The 27,737-nt window shown below is 33.2% G+C and overlaps 3 protein-coding genes across 5 annotated transcripts in view; 2 read left to right on the top strand and 1 right to left on the bottom strand.

Moving 5' to 3' along the window:
- LOC127712210 (pre-rRNA 2'-O-ribose RNA methyltransferase FTSJ3-like) overlaps window positions 1–6,232 on the bottom strand; it is a 47,371-nt gene extending 41,139 nt beyond the window's left edge. For all 3 annotated transcript variants that reach the window (XM_052218514.1, XM_052218515.1, XM_052218516.1), the window contains exons 1-3: window positions 6,085–6,232; window positions 4,697–4,849; window positions 3,839–3,918 (exon numbers count right to left, since the gene is read on the bottom strand). In XM_052218514.1, coding sequence (XP_052074474.1) covers window positions 3,839–3,918; window positions 4,697–4,849; window positions 6,085–6,151 — 300 coding nt within the window. In that variant the 5' untranslated portion in view covers window positions 6,152–6,232. The remainder of the gene's footprint in view (window positions 1–3,838; window positions 3,919–4,696; window positions 4,850–6,084) is intronic.
- A 5,340-nt stretch (window positions 6,233–11,572) lies between these two features.
- Window positions 11,573–14,993, top strand: LOC127711285 (uncharacterized). The gene is made up of 2 exons (XM_052217280.1): window positions 11,573–11,698; window positions 13,024–14,993. Exons 1-2 carry the CDS (start codon window positions 11,674–11,676, stop codon window positions 14,688–14,690), a joined length of 1,692 nt encoding a protein of 563 aa, XP_052073240.1. The 5' UTR covers window positions 11,573–11,673; the 3' UTR covers window positions 14,691–14,993.
- A 3,336-nt stretch (window positions 14,994–18,329) lies between these two features.
- LOC127711286 (uncharacterized) lies at window positions 18,330–24,574 on the top strand. The gene is made up of 2 exons (XM_052217281.1): window positions 18,330–18,712; window positions 22,787–24,574. The coding sequence occupies exon 2, from the start codon at window positions 22,798–22,800 to the stop codon at window positions 24,454–24,456; it is 1,659 nt and encodes a 552-aa protein (XP_052073241.1). The 5' UTR covers window positions 18,330–18,712; window positions 22,787–22,797; the 3' UTR covers window positions 24,457–24,574.
- The last annotated feature ends 3,163 nt before the right edge of the window (window positions 24,575–27,737 follow it).

Raw genomic sequence — 27,737 nt, 5'->3', positions numbered from 1 at the left:
GAAACTATCTGAAATGGTGTAATTTTCTTGTATACTAGTATTACAAGAAATGCTGATGTTGTTATAATGGCCTAGCAATGATGCAACATATATTTTTGAAGGCTGTACGGTTGCCTGTAATTGCTTACATCCACTTCATTTGAATTTTGGTGGATAGTTGTCTCATTGGCAATCATACCACATCTCCTTATTTTTATAATAATTACACATGTCTAATCTATAATAAGCTATTAACACAACGTAATGTTTTGCCTATTTGTTATTTTGATAATGCAAATGTTACACTTAAAATAGTAATACTTTAACATGTAAGTGATATTCAAAGTCAATGAACCATGACTGAAGGTACAAGGCTAAACAATCTCTATGGAAATGAAAGGTGCCAATGCTTGTTCAACCGCAAACCAAATACCATTGACTTTTCATAAGTCGTTCCCTTTAAACAAACCTTAACACAAATTCAATTTCTAAGTCAATGAACCATAATGAGGGGGTGGGGTTATATAATATCCATGGAAATGAAACTTTTGAATACCAATACGTTCGCATACCAAATAGCTTTGACTTAAGATTACTGGTAATTTTAAACTGACATAATCATAATAATCACAAACTCATTCATGTAAACTAAGTAAAAGTTTCAAAGTCAATAGATCATGCATATGACTGAGGGGTGAGGACCAAATATCCTCTATGGAAATGAGACGTACTAATGCTTCTACACCTACATGCCAATTATCATTTACCTACCACTATTAGTTTCCCTAATACTAACCTAATCGAAAACTAATAAATGAAATTTCAAAGTAACATAAGTTTCCAAGTAAAAAGAGCATGATTGAGGGGGCGGGGCCAAATAATCTCAATGGAAATTAGAAATGAAAAAGTTTATACAACTGCACACCAAATATCATTGACCTACCACTAGTGGTTCCCCCTAAACTGACCTAATCACAAACATATACATGTAAACTATGCAAAGTTTCAAAGTCAATAGACCATGACTAAGGGGGTGGGGCCAAATATTCTCTATGGTAATGAGATGTGCCTATGCTAACACAACTACTTACAAAATGTCATTGACCTACCAGAAACCAGACCTTATCACAAAATCACAAACTAATACATTGTTGATTCCGCCAAAACAGCATGCCTATATATATATATATATGTCTCACTTTTTGACTCTGTCAAGGCAAGACAAAAATTGCAACAAATTTAATACAAATATTTTGTCCATCTTTTTTTAATATTCTTCATTTCTTAGATATATCAATGCTGCGTTGAGTGCGTTCACACATAATTCGAATTCGATTCACATTATTAACTGATTTGAATTAGTTTAATACGCATTCGAAACGTTTAATGTCCAAAAGTAAATTCTACTTGGAATTGCAATACACGTCAAAATTGCTTTACTGTGAATGCAGGGGTTAAAATTAACATTTGGTACTGGACAGTCCAGGACCTTTGACACTCCAAACTGAAAGGTCCACAACCTAAATTCCAGGTCCTGCTTTTACTTGAAATAGTTCATAACTCAGTAAGATACTTTAATGTGCTTTTGGTGTTAAGTTAGCTTGTTTCATTGTCAGTGTCACTGTCGTTTAACTTGTTTAATAATAAATGTAATTGTCTTGTATATTAATTTATGAATTCAAATAATCTTTTTTTTTGTATTAGGAAGGCTGAGGGAGGCTGAGGGTATCACTGTTGGTGGGTGTGTTGTCTCAACAATTGATTATTTATTACTAATTATACCATTATATTTAACAGTTCAAATTCAAAACTGTTTAAGTGTATCCAGAGACATATATGTCTCTGGTGTATCATATCTAGTTGCACTATATATTATATTAGCTAGTTCCTCTGTGAAAATAAAGTAAGAAACTTCCAGATTTTTATAGGCCCTTCAAAATTGAGAAGAAATTACCTCATGGAATTGTAGTAATATGTTTAAACAATAAAAACATCTACATGTAATATCAATATTTATTAATGATAAGGAAAATACTGTCACATTTTATTGGTTTTTGACATGAAAATTTGTGAACTAAAAGTAATTTTGAGTTTCTGTATAAAATATTTCCTGCTTTTTCTTTCTTTTCAATATATCTTTGGTTTTCAATTCTAGAGTTTATATTTCATCATGATAGATGTATTTTGTCTCATGCCTGGAATTATTATATTTTTATTGTATTTGATCGGCAAACCCGGAATTACCCTTATCCGCCCCCGGAATTAGATCCGGTATTATAATTTCCGGTTTATGGCATCCATTGTTTTTCAATGTTGTTTTTGTCAGTCAGATACGATTTACTCGGATTTACACATAACATGTTGCCGATTTTCGGTATAAAGCTAGCGGTTGAACAAAATGATTATTATCAGAAATCACCAAATTTAAAACGTCCTTGATTTACGTTTTGTCGACGAAGTTAAAATTACCGTCACTGAGACTTCAACTCCGTGTCATATTAGTCACAGCTGTTATACAATATTCCTGCGCTTTGTGCCATTTGGCAACTGTAAACGACTTGTAATTAGAGATTTTCGGCGATGAAATAATTCATGCAATTGTTCTTTGACATCTTGGCCAAAAGCACAGGGGATAATAAACTACATAAGGATTTCTATTGAGCACTACTTCCTATGTGCAACTTCAAAACGTTTGGGTGGTTCGACGATCATTTAAGGTTTTTCTGGTCATATTTTTTGTATTCCAGAATTAAAAGTATGAAAAAAGTGTTCAATTAGTTATAAATAACATAATAGCCAGCCAGATAATAACAATGGCACATATTTCAGCATTTATTGGGTAGAACACAAATCTAGGGTGCTCGCATAAAGCAGCTTAACTGCTTAAAAACTCTAATAGCTTACAGACTAAAATATTAAAACATGGTACATGTAGGAAGTGCAAAATGCCATGAAAGATTTTTTGAAAGTTTCATTGAAATCCATTCAGTGGATAAGTTCCTGAAACAAGATGCCTTTAGTACTTTTTTGTAGATATGACATATACATATTTTTCAATCAGAAAGCATACCAAAAAAACATTGGATACAAAATTTTAAAGATTACGCACACTGGCATTATGTCAAAATATTTCAAAAATAATTCTGTCAATGGTTTAAGAAGAGTGTATTTTAAGCATGTAGCTTGTAAACTTTTTATGATCTGGATACTGTGCAAAACTGTACAATACTGTTTAAAATATACATGGAAGTCATGGTGATAAAATTTGTGGTATTAACCTTTTTACAGCTAAAAATATATATCTCAGCTACAGTTCTTATGCCTTAACCTTTATTAGGCTTTATGCATAGGTTTTAAAGAATAAGTAACACTCATATTACAATTGGTACAATATACATGTATAAAGAGAGGCAAATTTTCGAAGTTGTTTTTGTCAGTTAATTCAAATATGTTCATACCTGGTTTTACACAATACTTGTTGATGATTTTCAGCATTAAGCAAGTGGTTCAACAAAAAGAACATATTTGTTTTTCTTTCATTATTTTGTACTTAAATTAGGCTGTTAGTTTTCTCTTTTGAACTGCTTTACATTTGTCATTTCAGGGCCTTTTGGCATGCAGTATGGGATTTGCTCATTGTTGAAGGCCATACGGTGACCTATAGTTGTTAATTTCTGTGTCATTTGGTCTCTTGTGGAGAGTTGTCTCATTGGCAATTATACCACATCTTCTTATTTTTATATCGCTTATAGAACTAGTACATTAAAATCTTTAAACTGTAGACAAATTCCCAACAGTTAGTTAATGGACAAAGGATATTATTTTCTAACAAGAAATAGCTGTCTCTTTACATACTAACCTGTCTGCATTTCTCTGTAGTGATATCTTCCTGAAATGTTGTTACATTGGGTATAGGTCTTATAGATACCAAATCTACACCTGATGACAAAAAAAAATCATTTCAGATATTTTTATGTACATAAATGTTAATTCTATCATATTTAAAACATACAGTAGAAATTTGGGTTGGTAAGCCTACAAGCAAAGTTTCTAATACATGATAGGATTCTGTTTTGGGGTTGGACAAAGGAGGAACATTTTATACTTGTGAAGTTGTGTCGCCAACAAAAGTTATATGACAGACTGTTCTATTTTTTCTGAGAGTTAAAAGCATTTCTATTTGCAAGACACTTCTTGTTTGTAGATTCATTTTTTTTATTCTGTTAATTTTGTAATTTTAATTTTTTGATGTTTATCACCTGTGTTTTATAATTAAAAACAAAAAGAATTGGGTCTCTGCTAAAGTAAGCAATTTTGTTAAAATAATATATTCAAGTTATTTACAATGTATTAATATTTTCATAATAATCATTTTTTTACAGCATACAATAACATTATGGTACAAGATAATTGGATATACATGTACATGACATTCTGTCAATATATATTTGTTATATAAATATTCTATACCCTTTATACCGTAAGGAACAAATTCTGTACTATTTGTTCCAGTGGAATATATACTACAGAATACTTCTTCCATTTGGAACTTATCTTATGAAGGAAATTCTATTTCATGACAATTAAATATAATAATTGGACAATTATCTCATCTGACAGTTTTTTCTCTCACAAAAGCGTATAATAATATGCAGCAAATTTGATTTGTACATTTCTTAAGGCCGTGACAGTGAACTACAAATGTATACAAACATACCAAGAATAAGACTGGATACTGGAGTATTTTCGGAACAGACTTGTAACCATCCTCCTGGAGCAGCACACAGATCAATCACTACTCTGGACTTCTGTAAAAACTCATATTTTCTGTTCAGCTGGATAAGTTTGAAAGCTGATCTAGCTCTGTAGCCTAAAGTAAATACAAAACTTAATTTCACAATTTGTAATGCAATGTCATGGATTCAGGTCTTGCTATTTCATCCTTGATGGACAGGTACTACAACCGTAGCCAAGAAAGCTAATTCCAAGCTTGGTTTTCTCAGAAGAAATCTATGATTTTGCCAAAAAGATTGCAAAAAGACGGCATATATATCTTTAGTGAGATTGACTATGGAATATGGGGCCATAATATGGGACCAATATACATGTACACAACACAATATAAACCAACTGGAAAGGATCCCATGTAGGGCAGATAGATCTATAACAGGCGATTAATGATCTAGAGAAGGGGGGTCGGTCACTAAAATGCTAGCAGAGTTAGAACTGGACAATCTACAGTCAAGAAGAACAAGTCAAAGGCTGGTATTTCTGTTCAAAGTGGTTGAGGGGTTTGGTCCAAGCTTTTAATCCCAACGATTTTCTGGTTAAAACAAAAACCTAAGAGAAAAAAATTAAACCGAAAAAATTTGATAACTTTGAAAGTGCCAATATAGTGACAAATTCAGTGAAAAACAATACGGAGGCCCTCAACACTATTTCATATAATACGGATCCATATAAGAACTCTTTCTTTGTCAAGAAACATAATTGTATTATTACATTGGAACCAACTTGAAGAAAGTATTGTATGCACTACAGTTGAGTTTTTCAAGGCAGCTCTCCAACATCGTCAATAGCTGTCTCTCTCTCTCCTGTTGAATAAAAGCCAGAATTGGTATCTTCAACGTATATATACAGATACAGATGTACTTTTAATCCCAATAACTTAAAGACAACCATCACAAAAATGTTGGGGTCTGCAAAAGGGCCGCAAAAAATAGGGTGAGTCAGGTAACTGGAAATATTCATATTTGTCTTTTGATTTCAAGGAAGAAACCCATTGAAAATATCACAAAAAAGAATGCAACCTGCAGTACAAAAAAAATGTATATTGAATTTTTTTGACAATTTGTAGAAACAGATCTTGAAATTATGCTGATTGGAAGGGAAGATATTCAGTGGGCATACACAACAGAACTACACGACCTCTCTAAACTCTAAATTCCTAACTATACCAAAAGCGAGAATCTACTATGATGTACTTCTATATAATCGGTTCTACCTATGCAATTAGGGAGAAGAGTGAGTATTTTTCTGATGTGGTTGATCAGTGATAAAATTAGAAAAATATAGGGAAAACTATATTTGAATAATGATGATTACCTGTTTCTTTAGCTAGTTTGTAAAATTTGTCTTTTCTAGATTTCCCTGTTTTACTTTTCTTCCCCATAATAGATGATATCTGATCAGCTGAATCTGTTTACACCGAAAAACGTGGTTTTCGATTTTGTGTGTTGTTCGTCATTTCCTGTCAATAAATGATTTTAAAATACAAAACTGGATGCGGAACAGACAACGACTTTTTTCCGAAAGTAAGTAAGTTAAACTTTATTTGGATTCGACGTATTGACATCAGACAAACATTTCATTCAAACAGATCTGATGAGCTTTTCTCCCAAAATGAAAACAATTACAGTAAAAAAAAAGAATAAATAAACAAAAAAATCAAACATTAAAAGCAAATAAATAATTATAAAACAGCCAACTCAGCCTGGATTTGTATAGTACTAATACCATAGATATAATAGTCATTTTATTATCTAAGGTAATACTATACAAATCCTTGGTCTAGCACACAAAAAAACCGACACTTAAAGCACGTACAAGTGTAACTGTACGTAAAGCAATCAGCCAATCTAATATAAAAGATGAAAGTAAGACAATTGCAACTTAATCTGGTCAGTCCTGATAGTCATTGAACGTGAAATTAACTATATTTTTACTTGTAATAACTAAAAATTAAAACGAGCATATATTATATACCACCATACAAAACAACCTGAAATGAGACCAATAATACAGCAGATAACGGACGAAGCTAGTAAAACACTCGGATTTTTGCGGGAAAATATCATGAATTTCATGAACAAAAGTAAAAGCCAATATCTATGATCAGAATATACCTCAACTGTTTGGGACCCAGCCATAAAAGAATCTATCTACAATAATAAAACATATACACAAACAAAAACTGCCAAATACGTGACAAACAAGTACAAAACCAACTGCTAGTGTCTCAGAAATGATAGATCACCTGCACTCAGCAATGGAAATATCACTTCAACAACGTAGAAAGGGAACCAGACTGAGACGGGTCTAGATCACCCATCTGCTGATACGACATCTGCTGATTTTGCACCATTAATCTGCCAATTTTTACCAGACTAGTCATGTTTCATAAAATAGAGAACATTCAAAAGCACATCAATTACCACACTCACGTATTGATGCACCACATAAGTTTTCATACTTACCACAGATTATAAGGGACTAGAACGCCTTATCACCGGACAACCCACAGACAGAAACACTAGGTGTCTTCAAGGCCCTAGTGTCAAACCTCTAGAGCCTTGGAGGTTCCTACTGTTTTTAGCCAGTTTTTAAAGTTTAAAATTTAAATTTCACTTGAATATCGTTATTTCCATTGGATAACAGCACAAAGATTTCTTACATGAGGTCCTATCCTGCAAACGGAACTTGTTAGGAAACAAAAAATCTTATATAGCATAATCTTCAATTTGTTGAAGGAGGCTATTACCCGACAGAAACATATAAAGACACAAAGCGCTCTTTATCTGGCTATCACGTATATATTCAGACAGTATCCTGCATAAAAAATTAAAAAAAATTTAAAATAGAGCCAAGCTTATAGAAATGAGATATTTAATTTTATTTAAGTTTTTTTATCTCCACACTGAGTCCGGTACCCACCCCTGCTAGCACCTCTATGTGCACCGACTGAGGTGGGACAGCTACCATAATGAAACTTAAAATAATAAATTACAATGTAAGCTAGTTAGCCAGCATAAAAATGCTAGAACTTGTATCAAATTACCTGCAAGCAGAGTAACAACACTTAGAACCAGTACAGCGGGCTGAACAAAACCCCTAAAATGTGCAAAACTGTGTTTAGTCCTTAAGTAGTCTAGTATAATTATATATATTATATATTTATATACGAGAAAAGGTATTTGTACTCGACTAACGAAATTTAAGATATAGTTTTATATACTTGTAGCCTAGTTGGTCGAGTGGTCTAGGGCGCTGGTCACAGTGCAGGCGGAGTTGCCACGATGTCACAGACGCAAGGGTTTGAATCCCGCTGACACAAATTTACAGATCTAACATTGTTGGGCTGAATTTGAGACGAATTATATATATATATATATATATTATAGAATATCCAGTATGGAAGAAGCTACAAAACGAAAAGATTTCTTACCACAAAAGTGACATCAATCTAATTAAAACTTATATCCATATTAACTCGCTAGCTCGTATATATGTCGTGTACAAGTTGCGATTTATTGTACATGTGATAACATGTACAAAAATATTGTACATGTTATAATTTGTACAATGCAAAAATACAAGTTATAACATGTACAAAAGTACCTCGTAAATGTTATAAAATGTACAAAATATTGCTTAAAAATGGTTTTAACTTGTACAAAATTGGAAAATAAATTTAAATAAAGCAGAATATACATTTTAAATTTATTGCATAATAAAAAACAATAATCAAAAGCCCAGAACGTGTTTCTTTAGAGCAGAGTGATCGCAAAGTTTCAGAAATGTTTTTATTGCTTCACGGCTTATGTTGGCATAATACGTTTTCATGTCATTGTATGTTTTATGCAGTCCACCATGGTCTACAGCAGTGTGACGCTGTTTGATAATTGCATACATTTCCTTAATGGCAACAAAGAAGATAACTGGGTCATCTGAAATTTTTAAGAACAATGCCTTGCAATTTTGGATTATACCCCTCCCCCCTCTTTTTTTTTAACATGCAAAAATTAAAGCACGGTCTCCTATGCATACTCTATAAAAGCCAGAGAGAGAAAATGGTTTTCATTGGACCACGCTTAATCATAAATATCTTTGGAGTTCAGGGCCGAAACTAGCCTCTTTTAAAAGTGAGGCAAAATATATTCGCCGAGCGAAGCCAATTTCGGCGAGGAGTCTGGGGGGCCGCGCAAGGCCCCCAGAAGTTCGGGAAAAATAACGCAAAATTGTGCATTCTGAGCTTCTCGGACCCGTTCTTAATCTGAAACGCAAGTTTTGTTTTAATTATGTTTTCGACAATATTTTTGTCTCAAAGCAAAATATATAGATTCATTGTAGGGACAACATCAAAAGACTGATAAGTAGGATAAAGCAAAAACCGTATTTCACATAATTAAGTGTGTGGCTGTTTTTTTTTTTTGTTAATTGAGTTTCGACTTGCAGAAAACGTATTATACCTGTCAATTATTTTTTTTTTCAAATCAAGTTAAGAGGGGGCTGATTATCATTTATTTAACTATGTGAATTCAGATTTTATAACACATTTCAATTACAACTTGATGTAGTTCCTAAGTGGGATAAAAGGGTACACTCGGGGTATACTCAGGTAAACTGTTCTTAGACCTCATTGCTACATTTTATACCGGTTGATTAATGTCGGATCTGTCTGTTCTGGTCTTGTATTATGTTTAGACTTTGGTGTATTTTTTTGTGACTTCGAAATTTATTCACAGTACAATACTTTAAGTACCGCTGAAGTCGACGCTAGGGGCCGTCTTGACCTTATTGTGGGATATGAATGATTCTTTCATTGTTGAAGACCCCCAAGCGACTGCCAAGATGAAGAACAGGAATAAAAACCCTGTTCATTGATAATATGTACCTTTTCTATGTAGTGTGTGCGATTTTGTCCCATGCACATTTACTCCATATCCTTTATTTTCTATTTAAGGGCCTGAACACGGCTTAATGCAAGTTTAACCCTTCAATGTAAAAGGTCGCATGGCAATACATGATTTTTCTTTTTAAATGATTTGATTCCGGGAGATTGGTTGTCTCACTTTAATTTAATCCATGTCAGCTTTTTAGTTTTATTTACAGAAAAGAGAGCCAGTCTTGTATTCTTTAATATAAAGTTTAATTTTCCATGAAAAAAACGACCAATTTTTCTATATCCGGTAGCTTTGAATCTTCTCAAAACATTTTTTCGAACAATATCTGGGCATCGGTGGACATGCAACATTGCCAAACCACACAACCTTTCACCCGTCATCGTTGAACTTTTCCAAGTCTTAAGTCTACGCAAAGCAGAGAATGAACGTTTACAACATACAGATGTTACGAGAAGAATCAACAACAGCTTAATATTGGACAATTGAAGCGTTAGTTATAAAGATTGATTGATTGATTGATTGGTGTTCGCTTAATGCCGCCTCAGAACAAAAAGGGAGAGCTAATTTCAAATATTTTTACAATTTAAAGTAGTTTTTAAAATTAGACAAAAGGTCCTTAAATATAATAAAACTCAATTTAAAAACAAAATTACTAAATTAAATTTACAAATGAAATTCAACACTAAGACAATAGTCATGAAGAAGGGCAATAAACGAACAAAAGACAAACCCGGTAACAGATAAGACACATAACGACAAACAATAGACCATCAACACTGAAAACTAAAAATAAATCAGGAACATGGATCCCGAAAAACAGGGGACGACGTCAGAGGGTGAACAGAACTTGCTTCTTGCAAGACACTCGCCGTGAAAACAATTTGATATGAAGACAAGCTTTTGTTTCAACTTATCTTTTTTTCTTTCTCGAAATTTCCAACATGAAATGCCTCATTTGCCTCAATGTAGTTACATTTTGTACGGCCCTGGAATTATTGAATCTGCTCTATAACATTTTTGGCCTTCAGCAAAACTGATGTAAATCTTACGCATCAAATCATTATTTTTTCATAATAATTAAGATCATTGCATGAGTCGAATGTTATTTTGATGTTTTAAATTTCTATCCTCTACTTTGAAAACAGGGTATTGTTTGACATATCAAGGATTTCATTGTAAAATCTATCCTGGCTATCCTTTTGCATCTCAAGTGTCAACAAGTATGAAAGTATTTTACTATTGCCTTTAAAGTGGACACTCACAAATATAATTTATCAGATGAGAATACTGAATAATGTTTGTTGACTGCATGTGTGTTTTAAAAGGTATAAAGTAATTATAAAAACTATTCATCTGGTCATTAACTATATCAAAATGGACAAAACACATGTTAAAGTATCTTTAAATATATTTTGAATGATTATTATGAAGCAATTTTTGTAAACATATTGGTGCCAAGTTATTCAAAATTTGTCCTGGTCTCGAGTGCCATATATTGTCATGATGCGTTTTACTTGTAGGATTGGGACGTCTAAAGGAGAGTTTCATAGGGGGGGGGGGGGGTAATTTTTTTACCGTAGTTTGTGTTGAATAGTACAAGTATTTCTAAAAACGCAAATTTTACAACTTTCTATTTTACTCTCCGAGGAATTAACTATAATATAATTGACAATTTAAGTTTGATATTTGTAGTAAAAATATATAACAATTTAGGTACATGGAAAAAAAAAGAAAAAAAATAATACCAAATTAGTACCTATACAAACGTATAGGTACATAGTAACTGTGTCTTTTTAAATCGGAACGAAGAAGTTTTCATGTCGATTTAAACATTTGAAAATTGAATAAAGAAAGGTTTCCTGTCACGTCACTGCTCGATAAATTTTACATCTGGTTATTGATAAAAAGGTGCGCGCATGTTTTCAAGGAACTATTTTTCTATCTTCGAATCTCTGCATACCACCTCTGGTGTTGACAAGTATATTGCAAGAATCAAAATCATTGTTCCATAATGTCAAAGACCGACTCTGACACAGGTTTGTGATTATCAAAACTCTGTAATAATGTAGAATTGAAGTATTATATATGTATTTATAAAATTGAAAATCTATTTAACTTCCGCTTGCCTTCATTTGATGATCGTAGAAAGGGTTCTGGAAAGGGGACCCTCATTTCTGTATTCTGTTACATATTGGGCCATTTTTCTCTCAATTTTGCCCCTTATTAAACATTCTTTATATTTTCTCTATTCTTAATTTTTGGTCTATTTTGTATTTCTTGGTCCGTTTTTCTGTAGTCTTGGCTCATTATTCTCTATTTTATTAACCCCATCCATTCCCTCTTAGAAGAGATGCAAACACATTTGTACTGATCAACTGGGACAAGGGATGTAGTATATATAATTTGCTTGGAAGAGCCGGGTCATCCATCGATTCATCACTCAAACATATTCCATCAAAGGCTATGTTGTAAATTAAATCAATAATAAATAACTGGTGCATAGTTTACGGTGAATTCAAAAATAAACTGTTAACATCAGTGTTGTTGATTCTGGATAGGGTTTCAATGAAGTTTAGTGAGCCGTTTTTTAAAACTCGCTTATGCGTTAGACGTTTAACAGCTTGTCCGGTAGTTGGTTCCAATCCATGATTGTATGTGGGGAAAATCTGTATATATACATCCATAGTTTGTTTGCATAAAATCGTCTGCAGCTTGCACAGACATGTGCTTATGTAAAAGCCTTTGTAACAAGCAATGCTAACCATACACAAGTGTACAAAATAAAAAAAAAACATGTTTGGCCTTGACATTTATATCAAATTTAATCAAGTTAAAAAGAATACCCGGAAAACAATATTTCGTATACCTTCACAAAGTGTTATTGATACTTGAGTGGGTCATTATCAACGTTGAAATCACCATCAACACCCAAGTCATCGCCAAAGAATTATATTACCTCTCAATCATTTTCTTTTTTATATAGCTCGTATAATATCCTACAAACTGTTTGCTTAAATGCATGCTCATAATATTGTGATAAGTTTATAATTTTTATTGTATTATGGAGAAGACTTCACAAGTCTTATTCATTTTGCTTTAATAGACACGCCCCCTCAACCTAATACAATTTACAATCCAATTTATGGTTGATCTGTCCGAAATCGTCTTGGGCAATAAAAACTTTATTTAAATATCTTTGTAATTTTTCATCTTCGAACATGTTGAACATATGTTGAACCGATGAAACATTTTATTTTCAAAGCCATTTCGTTATTCAAACACTACGTTGGATATTGCTCCGTTTGTATTCTGTATTTAATTGGATTGTCATTCAATTTGTAATTCTTATTATTTTTTAAAGATATTTTTCACATGGCATCAAACGATCAACGTGTCTGCGAACCATGTTCAAGAGGTGATACTGTCTCATCTGGTTACAGCTGGTGTTCTGACTGTGAGGAAATATTATGTGATGTTTGTGACAAATCTCACCGAGTGAACAAACTAACTCTGTCGCATAACCTAACCGAGATACGCGAATTACCGTTTATTCCGACAGAAACAGTTATCAAATTACGTTTCTGTGAAAATCACCCAGAAAAGATTGTTGACTTTTATTGCGCATTTCATGACGTCGTTTGCTGTCAGACATGCATACCTGATAGTCATCGAGCTTGTAAGCAGGTTAAAGTTATTGATGATGTATCTAGTGGTATAAAATCGTCGGCTCTAGTGGAAGACGTATCAAAAGCAGTTTCTTCCTTTCTGAAAACATTTCAGTCAGTTATAGAAAATCGCAAAAACAATAAAGAATCAGTGTTTTTACAAGAATCAATTATTAAAACATCAATAGAAAAGTTAAAACAGGATTTACTGCAACATGTTGAATCTCTTGAAACATCTCTACTTTTTGAATTGGCAAAATTAAAAGACGAAACCGTATCCCAGCTTAATGCTGATATAACCGAATCAAAATCAATGAGCCAAAATTGGCAGAAAATTAAACAAGAACTTGATTTCAATATCGAACATGGCTCTAATAACCAGTTATTTCGTTTGGTTCAAAAGCTTAAAAATATGATATCAGATGAGGAAATGAAACTTCAAGACAATTTAACAAGGACAATGAACTTTGATCTGAAATACTTTGTAGAAGAAGACTTATGCACCATGATTTCCTCGCATTGCAAAGTAAATGTTGCAAATCAGCATTGCGGTATTAGCCATATATCTCAATTGGATACAAAAGCACAGTTTGTACCAGCCGTTTTGTCTTTCACACCAGCTAATTCAATTGACTTATCGTTGAATGGAACATGCGCAATATCTGGTATAGAAATAATAGGCGATAGACTATTGTTATGTCATTTTAATGCAAGCAAGATATTGGTGTATAAAAATGACGGTACATTTATTAAAGAAAAATGCACTGAAATCAAGCCATATCAAATATCAAAGATGCCCAACGAATCACATGTTGCACTGACTACACTAGATTCTTCAACTATTTTGATAATTGACAGTGAAAGTTTAGATAGCATTCGCATGATAAATACAGAAAAATCATACACTGCTTTGAAAACACTTGATCATGCGTTTATTTTTGGCGGAGTCAATATTTTGGACATTATATCGTTTGATGGTAGTGTAAACCGACCTTTTACTGTCCCTAACATTAAGGATAGTAAAATTCGCTGTATACGAAAAAGACAAGACGATACACTATTGTTCACCAACTCCTATAATTTATATTGTATCCGTTTAATAGATGGCACGTCAATTTTTGAGTACTCTTCAACAACTGAGGCACGTGGCATAGCTGAAGATCAATATGGAAATATATACGTCGCAGACAGAAGACAGAAAAATATACACAGGCTCGCTCCTGATGGATCATTCATTGATATTGTACTTACGGAAGATGACGGAATCGGTATACCGATTGCTTTGCATTTCAGTAGCGATTATAGTAAACTATATGTAGGAATGGATCGAAATAATGTGTTGGCAGTTTTCAAATGCAAATGAACTATGAAATTTAAATTTGTCAGTTATATTCCATAAACATTGTTGCAGTCATTTTCGATATGAGAATTTAGGGCAGCACGATTTAATGTCAGCATGCTAAGACTTTGAGCTTGCTTCAAGTAAAAACTGCAAGCATTATTTGATAGGTAACATAATTATTTTTTGTACTTTCGTTTTTGTTATCTATTGCATGCACAAACGAGGAAAGTGCTTTTCTTACATTGATTTTACTTTGAGTTCTTTCATGTACATTTTGTTAGCCATCTGGTTGAGATTAAAAAGGGGGATTTGATATGTACAAAACTATTTTAACTGCACATTTATATATATACCTGTTCCAAGTAAGGTACCTCTGCAGTAGCATTTTGTCAATTTGCTTCCTCGCTTCATACACACTGTACTTCGGTCAACGTTTTTACAATCTAATAGAATTACAAAAAGAAGCATTCAATTCTTAAATGTTTTTTTTTTCTCTCTGTTATTTGGAGAACTTGGTGTTGATGACAGATCTTTAATAGTTTCTGTTTAATTGATTCTAAACATTTTTTTATACTCGGGACGATTTAGAGCTCGATATGTTGTACAGAAACCTGTCTTTTTGTAAAGACTGCGATTATTGACTGTGATGACCTCTAGGTTGACCACTTTGATTGGTTTGCTGTGTCATTGAAGTATACTCCACATCATCTTTATTCGTATTTTGAACATATGATACATTTGACTGTACTTCTCTATCGAATCATAGATTAGAAGGATTGCATATAAAATAGAATACAAAAGAGATAAGAAAGTCCAGGGTCCATAAGGGCATTAGTAGTTTTAAAGTTGAAATAAAACCAACATGAAAACGGAGAGATAAGAATCAACGACTTTACAATAACAATAGTTGTGACGTCATAGAAAAGCCACTTTTTTGCGTATTCATTAAAATGCATAGATTTTGGCAGACATTCATATGCTTCTCGGACCTGCAAAAAGAAAGCCCATGCAAAATCCCATTAAACAACTCACTAAAATGTTGGTATGCATGATCAAATCTCTCCTACAATTATTATCTAAAAGACGTTAACACACTTTTTATAATTTTCATTATATTTGGATTTAAACAGAAAAAATAATAGAGAAAACGTTTAATTTAAGACCGAAGAACAAAACATAACACAACACAAATATGTTTCCATTAGATACCGTGCTAGTCACACTTTCACATATTCATGTTCAATGAACTTTGAAAGCTGGGTCAAAACCCTTAATTTAGATATATTTTTTAAAGTTTGCATAATGAACTTGCATGTGCACAAAGGCTGGGCAAAAAACAATCTCTTAGATGGTCCAATGAGTACTGACTGCGTATGATCGATTCATGTTAGAAGTGTTTTTTTTTTTGAGAAATTAAGGCAGCGATTCTCACAATATCAGACCCCGGCCCTGTCCTTGAATTTTATTTTCTAAATTAGGTGACATTCTTTGTGTATACTGTAAAGATAAATTCCAAATGTAACGACTAAACTTCTGTGACCTAGCATACCTACAATATGCCACAGTATGTGTGGAGTAGCTGTTGCAGTAGCGAGAAAGCAGTCGATTTGCATAAGATATATGCAGACTAACCCAAACAATTTCACTCACGCAACGTTCTTTTTTATTTTTAATTATGAACTTACTGTTTTTACAAAACTAATTTTGGGACGAACATTTCCATATTCTGTACATTACTTATATTTTTATATTTTAAAACCAGTTTAAGAACCTCACTGTTCTCTATCTATTATTTAAATTCACTATGATTAATTTCTTTTCGTTATTTGTACGAATTATTCTCTATATTCATTATACCCCACCAAATACGGGGCGCCGAATGGGACGTGAACTTTTTGTAATCAAAATCAATTTTGTGTACACAAAATTCAATTTTGTCATAACAAAATCATTTTTGTCTTACAAAACTATGTGATACAGACTTGTTTTATGAGAACTTCAATTTTGTAATGACAAAATTCATTTTTGTAGACAAAATTGAATTTTGTCAAATAGGTATGCAAATATAAACTTATTTGCATACACAATTGACTTTTGTTACCTGATATGGAAATTAAAACACAAAAGTAAATTTTGTGAGACAAAATTGAATTTGTAAGCAATTAACATGTTGATTAAATTAGCATCCTGTGATTTTGTAATTAAAATTATTTTTGTGTAGACAAAATTGAGTTTTGTTAAACAGAAGTGAAAATTTAACACAAAATTGACTTTTTAAAAGAAGTCAATTTTGTATGCAAATTTGGATCTGCAAATGAATTCTCTCAAAAAATGATTTTGTAAGAAGGCCTCTCATTGGCTATAGTAAACGCGGGTCTCGCAGGTTCAAGGACATATCATATGGGTGATGCGCTATTCTGCAAAAGTAAGTAATACCTAATAAAGTATATATGTCAAATATAGGACATTTTGTGCAATAGTGATTATTCTAATATGACGTCCTTCTTTTGCTTTAATGTCAACAAACTCATGTTACTTATGGGGAAAACGTGCTATTTATGAACCGATGGGATGAGGTTGGGGTAGTTTTGGGAATAAGGAAAAGTACTGTAGGTTAAAATCGGAAAATATTATTTCTACTGTTGTACCATGTCTGAAAACTTGAAATGGTGAAATTATTGCTTGCTTGAAGCGAGTTTTTGTTCTGTCCTTGAAATCCCGACAAATAGAAAACATGTGCGATTTCGCGAAATACGTCTATTTTAACCACGCGCATTGTTATCGAGAACTGATTACTATCGAGAACAAATGACTACACGATACTCTAAATCGTCTTTTGAAAAATAACTGACGTCGGAAGTTCAATTGTGACGTCAATCACGTGTATCCCATAAGTAACATGGGTTTGTTGACATTAAAGCCAAAGAAGGACGTCATAATTGAATAAAAAATATTGTACAAAATGTCCTATATTTGCCATATATACTTTATTAGGTATTTATACTTACTTTTGCAGAATAGCGCATCACCCATATGATATGTCCTTGAACCTGCGAGACCCGCGGTTACTATATCCAATGAGAGGCCTTCTTACAAAATCGTGATGAGAGAATTCATTTGCATACAAAATTAACTTTTGTTAAATTTTCACTTCTGTTTAACAAAACTCAATTTTGTCTACACAAAAATAAACACAAAATTGAATTTTGTGACAAAATCTCAGTTTTGTATGCAAATTAGTTCACAGAACCCAAACTAAACTAATTTGCATACAAAATTGACTTTTGTCGCCCAATTTTCAAATTTAGGTAACAAAAGTAAAGTCTGTGATACAAAAATGAATTTTGTCATGACAAAAGTAACTTTTGTCCACTGAAAGATAATTTTGTATGACAAAATTTAAATTTGTAGTATGCTACAAATTTTGTTAAACTGAACTCATTTTTGTTGACCAAAACTCACTTTTGTCCGTACAAAATTGAATTTCGAGTACAAAACCACAAGAGTCCCGTTCGGGGCCCCGTACCAAAACCCTTCATATACAAAATGTAAGTTTTGTGGAAAACTGAATATGTATAACGATGTGTATATAATTATCCATGCACTGCTATTTAAATATATGCAGTATTTTTTTTTTCAAAATTAAGAATTTCTCAAGTTTCGATTTTACTCTACCCGAAGTAATTGCTATAAAAGAATTGACCAAGGCATATGTGAAAAAAATATATGCTAAATTATTTCCATGCACACGCGCAACATCTTACACTATTTAGAATTAGTTTTTATACAGGAAAGATACAGTTTTCATGCATGTTAGATACATGACTATGTCGATTTAAAGATTTGAAAATTAGATAAAAAGGTTTCCCGTTACAATGTACGTCACTGATTAAATTAAGTTCACCTTTGATTATTGATAAAAAGGAGCGCGCATGCTTGCAAGGAACTATTTTTTCTATCTTCCTACCTGCATGATGATTTAAGAATATATTGCTAGAATCAAACTCATTGTTCGAAGCTGTCATAGAACGAATCTGACACAGGTGTGTTATTATTGTAACTGATGTAATAATGTAGAATACAAGTGGTATGTATGTATACAAAGGTACAATCTATATTACTTCCGCTTGTACTTCATGTTACCCCAACTTTTAATATCGAAATGAGACACATGTGAACACGGTGAATGAGACTTTTGTTGGACCCTGATACATTTGATAGGTAAATTTTTATCTGAATTGCTTTGAAAAAGTCATCGACCCTTCGCGTAATTGTATATTCCAACATGGCTAAATATTTAAAATTAAATGAATAACAAATAGCTGGTACATATTAACAGTGAGTTTAAAATAAACTGTTAAAATCAATGAGTGTCTGGATGTTGGGTTCTTCATTTCTTTATTCTGATTTTTTTTAGACAATTCTTTATTCATTTTGCCTATTGTTCTCTATTCTTGATATTTAAGCACTCATTGTTTTCTATTCTTAATTTTTTTTGCGTTTTTTATCTATGCTTTGTTTTGTTGCCTTTTTTTCTCTATCACTTGGGTTTTTTTGTCTGCCATTTGTTCTTCACTTTTTGTCCATTATTCTCTGTTAAATAGTTGGTAATTTTATTCAACAGAAGATCTCAACATTGTTCCATAATGTCACAACCGATAACAGACAATACTTCATAACATATTCAGCTTAATGGCATGACATTCTTCTATTTAACAAAAAAAAAAATAATCAGAGATTGACAATAAATTGACCTACCCTATCTATAGTATTGATATTTTATACCCGAAAATCTCATCAGAAAATCCAAGTAAGTTTTTTTTTTTCTCGCGTTACCATTTGGTTGTGATTTGATGGTTTATCAGGCGTGTATAATGTCGTGCATTGCTTTGTTCAGTCGAGTCATATGGGAAGTTATCCTTTTTATATAACTTGGCCTTAGCTTTCTCATCACTTGGCGTCCGTCGTCCGTCGTCGTTGTTGTCCGTCGTCGTCGTCCGTCGTCGTCGTCCGTCGTCGTTAACTTTTACAAAAATCTTCTCCTCTGAAACTACTTGGCCAAAGTTAACCAAACTTGGCTACTATCATCATTGGGGTATCTAGTTTAAAAAATGTGTCCGATGACCCCACCTTCCAACCAAGATGGCTGACATGGATAAAAATAGAACATAGGGGTAAAATGCAGTTTTTGGCTTATATCTCTGAAACTAAAGCATTTAGAGTAAATCTGACATGGGGGTTACAATGTTCATCAGGTTAAGATATATCTACCCTGAAATTTTCAGACGAATCAGACAACCCGTTGTTGGGTTGCTGCCCCTGAATTGGTAATTTTAAGGAAATTTTGCAGTTTTTTGTTATTATCTTGACTATTATTATAGATAGAGATAAACTGTAAAGAGCAATAATGTTCAGCAAAATAAGATCTACAAATAAGTCAACATGATCAAAATTGTCAATTGACCCTTAAGGAGTTATTGCCCTTTAACGTCAATTTTTAACAATTTTTCGTAAATTTTTGTCATCTTTTACAAAAATCTTCTTCTCTGAAACTAATGAGACAAATTTAACCAAACTTGGCCACAATCATCATTAGGGTATTTAGTTTAAAAAATGTGTCCGATGACCCCGCTTGCCAACCAACATGGCCGACATGGCTAAAAAATAGAACATAGGGGTAAAATGCAGTTTTTGGCTTATATCTCTGAAACTAAAGCAAAAGTATAATGGTTGCATTATTTCATGCATCAATTGTAAACAAAAATATCAGATGAGCGACACAGGCTCCTTGGAGCCTCTAGTTAATGATAGTGCTGGTAATTCTAGTTTTATGTTACATTCACTGTCTCTCTAAAGTAATTGAGAAAAAAAATGTTCCAGTCTATGGAAGATGTTTCAGAACATCTTTCCCTTATACATAAGAAATATACCAAGTAAGAAACTCAAGTATTATTTTCAAAAAAAGATACATGTCCTGAATGTGACACATGCAGTATGAAATAGTACACTTATAGTTTATGACCCATCCGGTTGTAAAACCCATGCTAAGATAAGAAGATAAAATAAGACTTTATTGGTGTAAAAGCCAGACAATAGGATTGTTGCTAAATGACAACATAATCGGGATAGATAAAATTTTCGTATATAAGTGATCATTCGTTTTTAAGTTAATTTTTCCCCTTATGTTTATTAAATAGTTTTTTTAAATTTAAATTTAAATACGAATTAGACTTGTCACCAACTTGGTACTTAAACGAGCAACACCACGGGTGTCACTTGTGGAGCAGGATCTGCTTACCATCCCGGAGCACATGAGATCACCACCGGTTTTTTGGTGGGTTTGTGTTGCTCATCCTTTAGTTCCTATGTTGTGTTTAGTGTACTGTTGTTTGTCTTTTGGTCGTTTTCTGTTTTTCCATGGCATTGTCAGTTTGTTTTCGACTTATGAATTGGAATATCCCTTTGATATCTTTCACCTCTCTCTTCTATAAGTTCACTTTTGTGGAAATATATGCAGGGGCGGATCCAGGATTTTGGAAAGGGGGGCGTAGTTTTAAAGTTCGCCGAGCGTAGCGAGGCAAAAAATTTTTTGGACCTTTTTTTGGCTAAAAAACATAAAATAAGTTGAAAATGCATTTTATAGTTAAAGTGTAGGGGTTGGACATTTTTGGTGCCGTATTCTCTCCATTTATTGTCTATTATAAAATGATTGGATGGATCCAAAGCTATGTACTAATTAATATATTTGATGTGGGATTTGTCAGTAAAAAATGGACATGGAAAATTCTCGTTTGTTGTATGGTTAGTTAGCATAACCTCACAGATTTCTTGTTGTAAACAAGATATACGGCTATTCAATGAAATTTCATATACGACCGACACGAAGAAAGACAAACAAGCAATTTTTATCCAAATGTTTGGTTAAAATGTTTCAACCAACAAGGGAAGTGAGGGGTTCCAAATCAATCAAAGGCTACGAATGAGTTGGAAATGACAATGCAGTTGTGAATGACGGTTGACACATGGAGACATATAGGCCACACCCAGCAGGCAGGTTGCAGTCGGGCCTTGAAAAAAGTATTCAGTATATCAGTTCGGCGAAACAGACATTCCGGTCAGATATGGGATTCACATGCAACCCCCCCCCCCCCCCAAAAAAAAAAATTTACGCCCGTTTTTTATTCATCATGTTCATTTAATGCTAAATAATTTTGTTGAAAATATTTTTTTCTAATAGCAAAAAAGTGGACAAGATTATTGTTTTCAATCCACATACGGCCAGAATTTTTGTTTAAGGCAAAAATCAAGGTCAGAATTTGTATTCTAAAATATCTCAGACTGCCCCCTCAAATCAAATGGTCCGTACCTTAGACTTTAAATCTATATCTAGAGCTTACTGACTGGGGATCACTATTCAGCAATGTTATTAATGGGCTGGGGCGTGTGGGGTTAAACATGTTTTCGTAGGTAAATAATACTGCTGTGGAACTTTTTTTTTCATGAGAGTGTAATAGAGTATTACTTTCTGTTGGGTGGAATTGTGAAATAGAAGTCAATACGTTCTTGCTCAATACTTTGTAGCTTTGAAGGCGTCATGCTTGTCATCCTCAGCCTAATCAATGTGTTACTGTAATTTGAATTTCAAAATGACTGAGTGACGTTTTTTTCGACGTACTGGTCAACTCCACCGTAGCGAATCACATGACTTTGACATAATCAACAATATATTACAGTAAATACGAGCGAAAAATATCTTTATAAGTAAAGAATTGTCGCATAAAAATTAAATACACGGGAAATGGCAAAGTTCGCGAAGTCTAGTCTGATTAATCATTTTACAAAAAAAAAAAAACAAAAAAAAGTGCAAGCAAAAGGGGGGGGGGGGGCGTACGCCCTCTACGCCCCCCTCTGGATCCGCCACTGATATGCGTGACGATCGATTATTAAATTTCCTTGTTCTTGCTTAATTTGAAAGTCTTAATTATTGTCTTATTGGATTGGTTTTCAAGACTTTTCATCAAACATTGGAGGATCTAACCTTTGCTTTAGCCCTGTTTGTATTTTTTTTCTGATTGTCATTGAAACTCAAGGTTTAATTCCTAATGATTTCTTTCCAGGTTAACTTCACATGGCATCAAACGATCAACTTGTCTGCGAACCATGTTCAAGAGGTGATACTGTCTCATATGGTTACAGCTGGTGTTCTGACTGTGATGAAATATTATGTGCCGTTTGCAACAAAGCTCACCGAGTAGGTAAGCTGACTATGTCACACCATGTTACCGAGATACACGACTTACCGGTTATTCCGAAAGAAACTGTCATCAAATTACGTTTCTGTGATATTCATCCAGAAAAGATCGTTGACTTTTATTGTTCATTTCATGACGTCGTTTGTTGTCATACATGCATTCTTCAAAGTCATCGAGCATGTGAGAAGATTGAATTAATTGATGATGTGTCTAGTGGAATCAAGTCGTCAGCAATAGTTGAAGATGTATCAAAAGCAGTGTCTTCGTTATTGAGAACTTTTGACTCAGTAAAAGAAAATCGCAAAAATAACAAAGAGTCGATATATTCGCAAGAAACAATGTGTAAAACATCAATTGTCAAGCTTAAACAATGTCTACTGCAACACGTTGATTCGCTTGAACAATCTCTTTTCTCTAATTTAGCAAAACTAAAAGACGAAACTTTATCACAGCTTGATGCTGAGATAACAGAGGCAAACGCAATGAATGAATATATGCAGAAGACAAAGCAAGATCTTGATTTCATTATGAAGCATGGTTCTAATAGCCAATTGTTTCGTTTAGTTGAAAAATCGAAAAATAAAATATCAGAAGTAGAAGCGAGACTGCAAGACAACTTAATAAAAACGACGAATGTTGCTCTGAAATACATTGTCAAAGAAGACTTGTCCAACATTATATCAGCCCTTTCTTCAATAACTATACAGAACCAGCCGTGTGATATCGAACATATCTCTCAGTTGCAAAAGAAAGCTCAGTTTGTTCCTGCCGTGTTATCACTAACGTTTAATGAACCTATTTATTTAGCGTTACACGAAACTGGCTCAATATCGGGAATCGAATTGACAAGCAACAATGTATTACTCTTATGTAGCTATTTTGCAAACACAATACTTCAGTATAATGATGATGGTACTTTTATACAGAAAAAGGACTTAGATAACCGTCCATATCAAATAAAAATCATGCCTAATAATGAACAGGCCGCAGTTACAATGCCATTAAAGAGTAGCATTTTGATCATCGATGCTGTCAGTTTATCTTCCATTCGAGAAATAAATACTGAGAAAAATTATTATTCTATAGAAACATTCAATAACGCTTTTATTGTCGGTGGAGATGGTGTTTTGGACATAATAACAATGGACGGTAAAGTTAATCGAACGATTGAAGTGCCCAAAAAAGGCCACATTCGTTGTATAGTTAAAAGGCGAGACGACACAATTCTTTACACGAACTACCGTAAGCTTTACTGCATTCGGTTATTTGATGATACAAGTGTATTTAAATACACCGCGACAAAAGAAGCACGTGGTGTAGTTGAAGATAGATATGGATGTATATATGTTGCTGACAAAAAAAGTAAGAATATTCATCGGCTTGCTCCAGATGGTTCATTCATTGACATTATTGTTACTAATGGTAACAAAGAATGTTTTGATTCCCCGCTTGCCTTGCGATTTAGTCCAGATTTAAGTAAATTGTATGTTGGATTGGACGAAAATAAGACGTTATTGGTTTACAAGTGCAAATAGTTATTAGAAGATGCAGTTGCTTTTGCTACTAAGAAATATTTTAATATACAAGTAGAATAATATGTAACCTTGAAATTTCTGTAAGGATCTAACATTTCATAAAAGATTTTTGAATTTTCTCTTTAATCTTTTCGCAACTTGTATAACCCGGGATTATTTAGAGCTATCTGGGCACCTTTCAGCGCAACTATTATCCTTATGCCATAATGTATGACATGTATAGATACCCGTCCATTGTTGAAGTATGTATCATACCCTATACATACTTTTTTTTGATGTGTTTTTGTATTTCGATTGCCGTCTCATTTACGTAAATCCTATATCTCTTTATAGTCATTAAAAAATTAAGAAAACTAAGAAAACCTATAACATTATATCAATACATGATCGTATGTCCAAGACACAATGTAGTCTCGATATCGACGACATCAACGATATCGAGTCGATATCGACAAATAATGATCCAAATGTTTATCTGCTACATTTTTCTATAAAGATAATTTAGTTTCTCCTGGTTCATCTAATAAAGATGTCGATATTGACGACATCGACGATATCAAGTCGATATCGACACATTATGTTTCAAATGACTATCTACTACGATAATCTATATAGACAATTTGGTTTCTCCTGGTTCGTATGTTTTAAGATGTCGATATCGACGATATCGACACATTATGTTCCAAATGTCTATCTTTTTTACAGTTATGTATTTAAACAATTTTAGTTTCTCCCAGATCGTCTATTTTAGATGTCGATATCGACGACATCGTGTCGATATCGAAAAAATATGTTCCAAATGTTTATCTCCTACAGTTATCTGTATAGACAATTTAGTTTCTCCTGTTTCGTCTGTTTTAAGATGTCGATATCGACGATATCAACATCAGGTTTTGTCATTGGTTTCGTCATCAAAATCTACATCTGGTTATGATATGAGTGTATAAGTTCACCGATATCGATTCGATATTGTGTCGACATTGTCGATATCGACGATATCGACATCTTAGTATGTCTTGGACATGTATGCCAATTTCTCACGGAAAAAATTGACCTCACACCTCATTATGTCCTATGACGCCAACCCCCCAAGCCCCTTTCCCCCAGATAAACCCCAGGCCGACCGAGGCATTTGATTCATAATTGGAAATTGGAAACTCGTCTAATATTACGATGCAATTTTTACACAACTATTATATGATATCATTTGTCGTGAAAAGCTTATTCGATGAAGAAACTCATGTCGTGCGCTCAAATATTGATAGCTTGATTATTTAACATTAATGTACTATTTTCTTTGAACAGGGATAAGATTTATGTCCTATTAATCATCATCAGTTTATCGTACTTAAATGATTGATTGTTGTTTGCTTTACGTGGATAGTTATCTCATCTCAGTGGTAATCATACCACATCTCCTAATCAGGTGCTCTGGAAGAATAAATTGTTCCTACTAAATTAGTGACACACGTCGTGTTACTCATGCCCCTAAGGCTTATAAGAGTTCAGGACCATCACAAACATAAGGAAATATAGCCGAAATCTATGTTTAACTCATCTGTTTTTGGAACTGATAGCCCGTAATTATGCTGGACACCAATGTATTAAGCCGACGATCAATACGTCAATACAAAGACGTTACAAAATAAAGCCAATATTATACATTTTACTGTGATACTGATTCGTACGTGGAAACATGGAGTCTTGATAACAAATCATACATACCAATACATGTGAATATACATGTATGCGCAAACAAAACAGCAACCTATCGACATACATAAAAAAAAATGTGACGAAAATATTTGTTGGACGAACGAACGGACGGACAGAAATCTTATTCATTTTCGCTATTCGATTAATTTTATATAGAAAGAATCATTGAAGTGTTGTATTTGTAGTGAATACGAAGGTACAAGATAGAACAAAAAAAAAATGGAACCGTTAAATTCGATTAGCTTTAAAGGGTGAGTACTCTTTCTCTGTTCGTTAAAAATCCCTTGCAACATATTGTCTGTTGCAAGGCTATTCCCGACCCTATCCGACAAATCCTTTTTTTTCAGTGACAGCCCAAATTTCCTTCCCTTAAATCCGATCGAACTACCTTCTCTAATTGCTGATTTGTTCTCGTCGTGATTGTGAATGCAATAGTTCCCACTGGACGTTAAAGGGGCATTAGCTACGAGAAATAAAAACAATTACAATATGATTTTTTTTTGTTCAATCATTAATGAAAGTGATATGGTGAAATAATAATTCGCTTTTAGCAGGCAATTTGGTTCAATTTTGTCAAAACAAGCTAAGAAACATCGCTGATGAATTTTTCACTTGCACGTGAATAATTCGACCTCATTGAATCCGTATTCATGTGACCTTCAATAGTTAACCCCTTAGCTGGAGCTTGGTTACGCATTATTCATCTATTAAAAGGAAAAGAATGTCAACATTGAAAAGTGAAACAAGGATGAACCATTTGGTTGACTGATTCGATCCACACAAAAATTATTCTTATACAGGTAAAAACGATGATAAACATACTTTTCAACCTACAATATGAAATCAAACAGACCTAGAAAAATCCAGTTGCACGTGGTCGTTATCTATTTAATTTTATGTTTATATCTGATTATATGACCGTTGGCAGTCTCCGGAGGTCATCTCGATGGTTAATTAGATGACGTCTAGAGAAAATTGCACACGAAAAGTTAATACATATTATCGAGTCCATGCATTGTTAATTGTTTATTTCAGACTTTTTGTAATTTGGATATACGTTTTAATATGTTATAAATCAAATATGAGAATTTGAGTCAAATCGGTAAACATGAATTTGACAGCTAATGCCCCTTTAAGCAAACATTTAATCTAAAAATAAGGAGATGTGGTATACATGGTATAATATAATTGTTAATGAGACAACTATCCGCCAAAGTTCAATGCGATTATAGGCAATCGTACGGCCTTCAACAATGAGAAAACCCCATACCATTTAGTCGATTATAAAAGGCCCCGACATGAAAAATGTGAAACAATTCAATTGAGAATCATTATCCAAATTAGTACCTCACAAACCAACACCTCTTCATTTGACTTTATAAGTGCAATTGTAAATTTAATATCAAGAACAGTATTTAAAAAAAAAAAAGATACACAAAAATACGATTCAAACATTTGAAAGTTGATAAAACGATTTCCTTCTGCACACTATTATTTAGATTATTGATTAAAGGTGTGCGCATGTCTGCAACGAACTTTATAACTGAACAGACATGTGACTTACA

Source organism: Mytilus californianus, unplaced genomic scaffold (assembly GCF_021869535.1).
Source record: "Mytilus californianus isolate M0D057914Y unplaced genomic scaffold, xbMytCali1.0.p SCAF_8, whole genome shotgun sequence".
Classification (NCBI taxonomy): Eukaryota; Metazoa; Mollusca; class Bivalvia; order Mytilida; family Mytilidae; genus Mytilus; species Mytilus californianus.
Note: the sequence above shows the minus strand (reverse complement) of the source record. Positions and strands in the feature narration are given on the sequence as shown.

Bases quoted from the DNA above. Each gene is read 5' to 3' on its own strand.
- LOC127711286 (XM_052217281.1), top strand. From the start codon at position 22,798: ATGGCATCAAACGATCAACTTGTCTGCGAACCATGTTCAAGAGGTGAT.
- LOC127711285 (XM_052217280.1), top strand. From the start codon at position 11,674: ATGTCAAAGACCGACTCTGACACAG. The intron at 11,699-13,023 runs GTTTGTGATTAT...TATTTTTTAAAG, and splicing joins AAAGACCGACTCTGACACAG to ATATTTTTCACATGGCATCA.